This window comes from Acanthochromis polyacanthus, chromosome 17, assembly GCF_021347895.1.
Source record: "Acanthochromis polyacanthus isolate Apoly-LR-REF ecotype Palm Island chromosome 17, KAUST_Apoly_ChrSc, whole genome shotgun sequence".
Classification (NCBI taxonomy): domain Eukaryota; kingdom Metazoa; phylum Chordata; class Actinopteri; family Pomacentridae; genus Acanthochromis; species Acanthochromis polyacanthus.
Genome location: NC_067129.1, coordinates 6,299,088 through 6,309,300, shown reverse-complemented (window position 1 = coordinate 6,309,300; position 10,213 = coordinate 6,299,088). Strand labels below are relative to the sequence as shown.

The window sequence follows — 10,213 nt, the reverse complement described above, 5'->3', positions numbered from 1 at the left end:
TAATTACTTCTACCACCGACTTCCACGAATTTTTATAGTGAATTTAACACTGTAGCTTTAGAAACTTTAGAAATGCTCTGTGAAAGATTTTGGCTAATAATTAGACATGCACAGGAAATGTAATGCAACGATGTAGCCACAATGGCTGATCAAAATAGCCTACTCAGACCGAAAAGGGCCTTACAAAGACTTTGCAGTTCTGTTGGGATTCAAAGTAACAATTGGAACTTTGAACAGGTGATGACCCTTTAAAGCACAAAGGGAATTATCTAAGTATATATTTTGTTTGGACATAAAACAGATGAAAATAAGAGAAATGATATGAGTGTGAGTGATTTACAGTACAAATAAAAATGCTGATGCATGTATGATTGATGGAAACCAACTTCACTGCTGACATGATGTCTTGTAAAGTTAAGATTTTTGTAGAGGATGCTGCTTAGCTTGAGAGTTGGTAGTGATGATGGTTGTATAGTCTGTACATCAAAGCCAACACTTATTAAGCATGCCCATATCCCATAGCTCTGTGAGTCGGTGTTTAGGAACAACAGTGTTAACATGTTGATGTCAGTAACATAATACCGTGTTCCTTGTGATTTTTCATGTTTGCTAACGTGCTAAATAGTAAAACACACAGAGTACAGCAGCAACTGATGAGAATTTTAGAACTTAGAGAAATATTTGGTTATAAACCTGGTTGATAACCAAGAGAGCACTGCAATATTAAAAGTTAAGGGGTCACCAGAGTTATAACAGTTATCCTGAGAGGGACATCTCTCAGGATAACTTTTGTGCAGACCTTCAAAAAGATGTTAAAATATTTCATAGCATTAATGATGTGTGCAGTACAACTCCACAATAGGGAGCCATGAATTGTTCCAAAGGTAAAATATTTCATGGGACCCCCTGGTGGTGCTCAAAGAAACTTCAAGGGAACTGCGAAATTAGAAATATTCATCCTTTGGGCACCATCGGCATGTTTAGAATCCCAGGGCAATCCATCTAATAGCTGTTGAGGTAGTTCAGTCAGAACCAAAGCGGTGGGCTGACTAATTGACCGGCCGACCAATACCACCAAAATTGGCATCCCTGGGGCAAAAATAAAAAAAAAAAAAAAAAAAAAACTTCAGCGAAATTTAAGTTTGATAAAATATTTCCAACATCCCTGAACAGAGTGGAAAAATTGGATGGGCCTGATTTACATGAAGCAGTTACTCAGATACTCATCAGAGACTGGTGTAATATTAGGCTTCCTGTCAGGCCCACTGCTCATTTGGAGCCTAATAAACTTTTAGAAAGTCCTGCTTTTCCATATTTTAGTCCTTGAATCATTCAGGGATCTTCCTATCTCAGATGGCACCACTGTTTTTGCTACTGACATATGTGTACATTCACCACATGTTGCCTATTAGCATTCTATTAGCACCACGTGTGTGTTATGTGTGTTCCCTTGTGTCTGGTGATCTGCAGCACAAGGACAGAGGTATAGGCACGACATTCATTTGTTTTCTTTTTATTAAAGACTAATGCAGAGAATCAGATTTTACAGGGCCATATCATAACCAAAAGAAACAAAAGAAAACATTTACAGAAGGTTCACCATTTCTTCTACATCCATCAGAACCCTTTGTCAGTATCCTGGAACTACCAACATATGTACTGTATGTGGGTATGTGAGCTTGTGTGCGTTTTGTAAGTCCGTGTCGTCGTTTTTTTTCGTGTCCATATGTATACAGTCTCTCTAATTTCTCTTACCCTAATCAACGTTTGTGCTTTAGAAAATTAGTTTTTTTTTTACATTTCAGTGAAAATCAGAACATATTTTGCTTGATAAAAATACAAGAAAAACTCCAGTAGGTATCTAGGAATAACCAAAGACTCAATGTTGAAAAGCAAGTGCTGCTGAGAACTGCAATGGACCTTGCATCAAACATAATGAAAGAAATGACTGATGTGCCTACAAATGTGATATTTACATGTATGCTCTGCTTATGAGTGTGAAGGTAAAAGTTGGAAGCTCATGATTGCACTGTGCCTCATATTTTTTTATTCACATTCTCTCTCTGGAGCATTAAATGTAGCAAAATCAGACCCAGCTCCAAAATGTTTGTAAATGCTCTACAGCGTTTGTTTTATCCGGCTTGGAGTACAAGATTGGGGCTTTAGCAAAGATACTTGAAACAGAAAAGTAGAAAATTCACGTTTACTCTGTCAAAGTCAAAACTACGCCTGGTGCTCCCTGTAATATCGCTGAGCTTTGGAGAGCGAAAGATAAACAAAATTATCCATTTAACAAAGTAACACTGTCACCTCTTTTCATTCTTGTAATGACAAACAAGCTCAAGAACTGAACGGAAATATTATTAACAAGGTGATCTTGTTACAGTTTTGCTCCTGGTATTTTCAGCTCAATCACTTTATTGCATGTCTCTGGAGAAAAAGTGCAATCAACAACGAAAGCCATTTTCCCTTCAACCACCGACAAATCCAAAGCGCAAACAAAAGAGATAATCCACTGTTTTCTTTGATGTCACCCTGTATAGCCATGGTTGGGGGGGGGAAGCTAATGGGTGCACAGCTGATAGAAAAGCTAAGCTTTTTTTCATTCTTTTTTTTATAATAACTTGTAAATCTGAAGCACAATGGTCAGGGAGAGAAGGTCAATGATGTGGTTCAAAGCTGTCCTTGCATAGCACGAAGCTGACTACATAAATGTAATGTTATTGTTCTTCTAAATGTGCAAAATGCATAACAATAGGTTGATAATACAAACAATATTCATCATCATCTTAGCTAATATCTTCATTAATAGAATCAAATACTGTATGCATTATGTATTTTACATATGTATATATATTTTTCTTCATGATAATAAACATACATACAATAGTTTAGAGTTCAAATATCTTTATACAACTCTTCACCCTGAACTTTGCAGTTCCTTGACCCTCTGCTTGTAGGTTAAGTGGCTGTGAACAGTTGACTGCTTGCATATGCTTGAAAAGATGTCTGCCATTAGGGGGTAAATTCAGTATTGGTCATTATGGTATGCAAATAATAACAATAGCAACAACCACCAGTCTCTTTTTCAGTTCCCTCTGGTAATAGCACAATCCATTCACCCCAGCGCACAAACATGCAGAGTACTGTATGGTTCTAGTATGCCTTTTGGCCTGTTCAGTGCCCTGTAAAACATATTCAACAAAGCACACTGAGAATCAATAATGCGATGCAGTGCACCCTCACTCTTGAATCTTTGCCAAGCAAGGTTAGAGTGGGAGCCAGAGGCTTCAGAACCCAGGGTGGACACACAATGCAATGCCTGTTGTCTTTAACCAAATCTAAACAGAAGAGGTTAAATTTCCATGTACAGCATACAGATGAAACTACAAGTAGAGAGGGGTCAGTGTAAAGCTACAATGGATGTCACCCCCAGACTGAGTGCCAGGTTCAGGTCCTAAGAAAAGCCCTTGCTAATTAATATTGCTACATTAACATAATTTAAAATGGACTGTTTAGAAACTTAACATGCCACGTCAGAGAAGAAGCAATTTTCCCTAATGTTTGTGTGTTTTTCTAAGAAGAAAACTAAAAAGAAAGAAGCAAGCAATGTTTAAGACAAAAAACAAAACAAAAGCATACTTTTCACATTTGCGTTAGTTTCTGTTGTTTTTTCTCGGAAGAGGGATTGACATCATGCTACAAAAATATATTCATCTTCATCACTATCATAGAACTACAAGACAAGTCCTCTGTGCGAAACACAGCGCCGGCTAAAGTAAGATTACAGTGCCACTTCAACTCAACATCTCCTTTCTCTTTGTCTCTTTCTGTCTCTGTCCCTGTCTTTCGCTGTTGCTCACCAACAAGCAGCAACAAATGAGTCCAAACGGGCATGTGATACTGAAGGCAGTGTAGCTGGTACTTTCTGAGTGTTATGTCTCAATTTTCAACTGAATGGAGATGGGGTACTATGGTAAACACGGTCAGGGGACACAGTGGGATGGAAAATACAGATGCGCCGTCAATCAACAAAGTAATAGCCATCACAGCTTCAACTCTGAAAATGGAAAAGGCACTTCTCCTCCGTCTCAGTGTGCCCCAACCCCTTTACTTTTAACTGACGCTAACTGAACTTTCCTGTAAATGGTGTTTTTGGCAACTGAAGGCCCCACCATAAATACTCGAAAATGCCAAAAGACCAAACAAAACTAAGTAAACAATGAGTGTTTTAATTCTAAATGTAAAATGCACTCCAGGATTTGAGATGATTTGTACATTCTTGCTCGTAACTAGCCAATCTCAGTTTATACCATTGATTTTGTTGTTGCTGTTGTTGCCGTCGGTGTGTGCACGAACACACGATTGAATAATATTTTACTTCATTGTGAAAGCAGCTTTGAATGGAACGTTAACTTGGCGAGAAACAGTCACTTAAGCATGAGTTAGACCATTATATACTCTTTTTTTTTGTAGAAAGTATCATAAAGAGAACAAAAATAATTTAAATAAAAAAGTTTACCTTTCCATGTATTCAATTAACATACCCTTTAGTTACACTTTGCAAAGCTTAAACATAATATTGACATCTCTAACACCTGATAATATTTACAATGCTGTGAAAGGAAATTAATACATTTTCAATGTTGAGCACAGAGATGATTGGATTTTTGTATTTTTTTTGTCAATCCCTAAATAAATAGTGTGTCCACTGAGACATGTTTTATTGCTATTGCAGAAACCCTAACATATTTTGAAGAATGACATAATTAATCTCATAAAACATCTACAGAGAATGGAAGATATTTTTCGAAAGAGACTGAGTGTAGCATTTTGCTGCTGATTTCAAATAAACTAAGCCACCAGTCAATGTTGATCTGTATTTTGAATAAATAAACATAAATAATAAGATGCCCTGCCCATGCATATACACAAGTGCCTTTTACTGTGATTCTATGTTCAAATGAAATCAAAAAAAAAGAAAAGAAAATGAAAGAAACATAGAAACAAAAGCCCCTTAACAAGTTTGGGCTATGTGCAGTTGTAGAATAGCATTCTCTTGGCTATATATTTATAGTAGCATTTTCTTAGTAGCATCAACCCAGACCTGAACAACACCCTCTCAAAAGTTTGTATTGTTATCATCCTTTTTTTTTCTGTATTTTGTTTTTTCAAAATCTTCCAAATTTAGGTAAACATAGAAGCAATGCAACAACTGGGAATTCAAACCTGCATGGACACCATGTTTGTCTGAAAATAAACACAGTTTTTTTTTTAAAGAGGAATAAGAAAGAAAATGAAATAATTACAGGTATATATTTTTTTAAAAGGAATGAAACATGGATTAGTGTGGCATCCCCTGCAATTTGGGCTTCTTATTCAAGTAGGTCGCCCAGTAGACCAAGTTAAAGGTTCCAAAGAGCAGAGGGAAGGCTATTCTGGCAATCCTGTCTATCTTGCTCACACTGTTAAAGGTCTTCTTGGCCTCTGGAGGCTTGGGCTTTGGCTCCTCCTTGGGCTCAGTTGGGGGTGGCGGGGGCGCTTTTGGCGATTGTGGCCAATCCAGGGTCCTGGCAATATTGGGGGCGAAGGCTGTAGCAGTGGCAGCTGGGTAGGCTGTGGTGTTGTTCTTCTTGAGGAGGGACTCCTTCTTCTTCTTTTGCTGGTTGTATTTGTTGGAGAAAGAATTGGGAAAAGCAAAAGTGTCAAAGCTTGAACTGGGACTTGCATGCCTGTTTTCAGTGCTTGTTTGAGGCTACATATTGTGTGTTATTGCACAGATACTGATGCTAATGTGTCATACATTAATATTAGGGTGTTTTTTTTTTCAAAAATAGCTGGGTATAGTTTGCTGCTGCTAACTGCAGCACAGAGACAAGTAGAGCAGAAAGCACAAGATGAACACTAAACTATTAATGCTCATGTCATGTTACTCAAATTGCATTTTCTGTTAGATGAGCTGGCGACAACAACTAAATGCTCCCTGCCTGATCCAGTGCCATCAGAAGCAAAGTGCTGTCCTAATGCCAAAAAGAGGCTGTTGGAAAGAAAAATCTATATATGTAATTCTATGTTATCCTCAGTGACTGGTGTGATGAAGGTTCCTTCTACCCCTGGAAACACAGATTTGCCTTCATACTGACAGCAATCATCGCAGTCATGTTCCATATCATCGCCTAACAAACCATATTATGTCAAACTGAGGGCCTCCTTAGGAATAAGACAAGAATACTAAGGGGTTTCAAATACCTTCTCTGGCACCACACTTTTTCCGTCCCAGGCATAACCCCTCTTGGTGAAGTAGTTGACCGTGGCAAACTCAATGAGGGCCGAGAAGACGAAGGCGTAGCAGACGGCGATGAACCAGTCCATAGCTGTGGCATAGGCCACTTTAGGGAGAGAGTTCCTGGCACTGATACTGAGTGTGGTCATGGTCAGGACAGTGGTCACTCCTGCAGGGACATACACAGACAAGATGGATTATGTGAAGTCAGATCAATTCTCAGATGGTTCAGGTGCTGTCAGGATTAATTATTATTCTTAGTTTCTTCAATCAACATTTTAACAAGCAAGTCATTAAGAACAAATTCTGATTCATGATGAAGCCCTGGTAAAGTCATTTGTCATGTATGTGTGTGCCATGCATGAATAGACATTATGTGAAGTATCCTGGTATTATTAATGATATCGACGAAGAAGAATGAAACCTTAAGTATAGTGCTGAGCAATGAAAGTATTCTGGTATAACCATAAGCTTACTCTAGATATGATGCCAGAGTACACAATAGTATTACTGCATGGCGAGTTCCTTTTTTCTTAGATCAAATGAGCAAGCATTTCATTCACATTAATCTATGTGAGCAGCTGATGCAGTCTTGCAGGTTGTGCTTTTAATAGTCTCAGAAAGGCGGAGGTTTCTACAGATGCAGCTGGTAGATGCAGCCCTCGGAGATACTGCTGACGAGTAATAGCTGGAAAAAATAGATTTTCGCTCTAAATTCGACCTGCACACCAGTGCACAAGCAGTTACAAGAAATGAGCCATGCAAAAACTGTAAATTAAGACAGCTGTTGCATATTTTTAATCCAAAATTCCTCATACTAAGGAGTGTACTACTACTGAAGCCTGTGATGAGACACTGTGGAGAGAGAGAGGAACTGGGTCAGAGCAGATCTAACAGTGTGGTGCTCATCACAGAACAGGCTACTGCAGATGTTTACACACCGAATAACATCAGCCCAAGCAGCAGAAAGAATCCACTGATTCAGTTTATCAGCTGGCTTGTAGAGGGACTATAAAATATGCAGTAAGGACCCTCCCACACACATGCTCTGTGTGGAGGGATGTTTATGTACAAACATGTACTGTACATACACACTTTGATGTATAAGACATCCACAGAAATGTGTTGTCATTGATTTTTTTCTCTGTAGGTGTCATCATAAACTGCAAAAAACCATTAAAAAAAACAGTAATCAGTGCTCTCTGATCTTGATGGCTGTAATCTGTTATGTTGAATTTTCATCACTATGCAATATGTTAATTAATAACCACAGCCCAGACAAACTAAGGAATATCAAGGAAAGTGAAGTAAAATCTTGTCTTTAAATGACAAACGAAGTCCAGGGTTAGATAATGGAGCCATGCTTTGTCTTTCAATGCAAACGTGCAGTTAGCATCTTTTACTCGGCACCAGTGGGGTCTGTTTAGGCCAACCTGAAGCTTTGTGTGTGTTCTGACCACAAGAACTGCCCCCAAAACTCTGTCAGGGCTGTTTTAGAAAATGCAATTACTTCAGGGTAGATATTTCAGAGCAACCCTCTAAAAAACTATGAACAGTGATTGGCTAAACTTGGAGGAGACAATGCTGACTGGTTTACACAAGAGGACAACAAATGCCTTTGTTTTGCCCTCTGATGTACTCTTGAGTAGCAGTCTTCTCACCTCGGACATGACAATCCACAAAGTAAATTCGCCGTATACGCTAAGGTAACAAAATAAAAATCTATTGAGTTAACAACTAATTTTGAATGCAGTCTACAAAAAGTTCCATTAAAGTAGTGTTTATTTGTATATTTAAAATATATTTAATTGTGATATATTGCATAGTGTCGCTGTTGTGTCCACCAGCTCCACAATGGAAAAACAGCTGGTGCTGAGTTATTGCATGTGTCCTGAAATGATACTGTTTCCCTTCACAATTATAAATTATTTTTTTACTTCCTCCTCAGTCTTGATGAAGTGTTAGGCGATGAATCACGGACTGCTCATCCTCCCACTCGCTTTTCACATGCTTTTGCCATTGCTGACTGGGTGCTGTGACATGAACCATAAAGGATGATTGTTATGTTCTCATTACTCATAGCCAAATAAATGACTGGTCATTAGCCATAACTGAACAAGACACCTCTGATGGATCTACTAGATCTGCATAGAACGCGACGTGCACGGTCATACATTTCTAGGGTTCATTATGGCGCTAAAGGGAATAACAAATAAGTAGGTCATACTTATTTATTCTGAGATAATTTATTGTTCAGATTTGTTCCTTTGCCCCAGATAGATCAATAATTTGTTTCATTGGATTAGTACGGGCACGAATGATCAAGAGTAACCTCCTCATCCTACATGATGTAACTGCAGTCATGCTGTCCAAACAAAAAACAAATAATGGCTTCATGTAAAAGTGGCGATATTCTATTCCAATTTTGTGTAGGAACACAACTCAGCCGCCCACGTGGGATGGATTCAGATGGAGAGGGAGAACATGATTAAAGGTAGCTACAGTTGAATGCAGGCGCTGAGATGTACTGTATTATAGCAATATTTATGCTAGAGTAATTATATTAATACGGGATTGTACAGAATTTACATATGGCCATATTCAGCACTGCTAACTAGGCCATCATATGTTGTGTTGATTCTGCATGGCAACAGGAGATCTGAAAATAATTAGTGATGGAATATTAATTCCAGATTTTCATGTCCTCCCATTTCAAAACCGAATTGTGTTCAAATATAGATAATTTTTTGTGAGCAAAGTAACATTTCTATAAAATACATGCGCTATTTTAGCATCTACGTTTACTTGTTGTTACTCAAGAACTGAGGAAAAATACCCTGCAACAAATGAGATCAAGTAAAGGATGATAGTGCTCTAATGTAGAAAACTGTTGTTCTGCATAATTAATGTGAATTAATGTATTAAAGACTATGTTAAGCCAGCTACAAACCCATAAATTAATAAATGGTAAAAGAGATTGTTCTGTTTCTTTAAAGGGAGGTTTGTCAGTGTATTAAATGCAGTACATGGTGGCTGGCCCCAAATTTTAAGAATCACAAATGCAATGAGGACTTTCATAAAACGAACCAATACACTACTGTGGTCAGTAGTAGCAAGAATTGTATCTTAGCTGTCTTCAAAAAAAAAGCCCACCTAAAAACTAAGTATCACTTTGAGTACATGCAGTATTTAGAATATTTCCACCTCTTAACCGTGCCTTTAGACAGCCTTTTCTGTTGAGGACCTCCGGCCGTTTTATTGCTTTTTCATAGTTACCAAATTGTCCACAGTCCCAACAGTAATTTTAGCTCACAGTACACAAAAATTGTCTTTTCTTGGTCTACCATACTCCAAAGTCAGATCCAAAAAAACACATTAAATCATCAGTGTTGCACAGTGGCACAAATGCACTAAACAGTGTAGGCAGCAGTGGACCAGAAACACCAGTACTCTGTAAGATAAAGTTACTGTTTTTGTCAACGGAGTCTGGTGGCTTTGAAGGAGAGCACAGATCGATTCAGTTCCTTGTTGAAAAGGGCTGCCTGACAGCAAGGTAAAGCAGTGAAATATTTTAGATATAGCACGATATAGATTTTTTTTTTTTTGGTAGGCCATTTATTTTAGACGGCTAAAAACATTTTGCCGCTGACCCTGTTCACTGAGGTTTTTGCTTTACTTCTATACTTGTACTGCTGTCTTTCACCCAACTGGGGGGTGTCATCCACCATGTAATGTACTGAATGCATTGATGATGCATATGTACCACATGCAACACGACTTGCATGAAACTGAACTGTCACTTAGAGAAGCTTTCTAAGACCCCCTCCCTGCAACATTTTACTCGGCTATAAAACCCTTACAACATTGGATTTAAACACCGCCAGTATATGTAAATTGTTGGTTCGAATTAGATAATAATTCAAATGCAAA

At 38.2% G+C, this 10,213-nt stretch overlaps 1 protein-coding gene across 9 annotated transcripts in view; it reads right to left on the bottom strand.

Moving 5' to 3' along the window:
* Positions 1 to 1,497: 1,497 nt before the first annotated feature.
* gabra1 (gamma-aminobutyric acid type A receptor subunit alpha1) overlaps positions 1,498 to 10,213 on the bottom strand; it is a 32,449-nt gene continuing 23,733 nt past the window's right edge. For all 9 annotated transcript variants that reach the window (XM_022206140.2, XM_051937931.1, XM_022206142.2 and 6 more), the window contains exons 9-10: positions 6,250 to 6,452; positions 1,498 to 5,662 (exon numbers count right to left, since the gene is read on the bottom strand). In XM_022206140.2, coding sequence (XP_022061832.2) covers positions 5,345 to 5,662; positions 6,250 to 6,452 — 521 coding nt within the window. In that variant the 3' untranslated portion in view covers positions 1,498 to 5,344. The remainder of the gene's footprint in view (positions 5,663 to 6,249; positions 6,453 to 10,213) is intronic.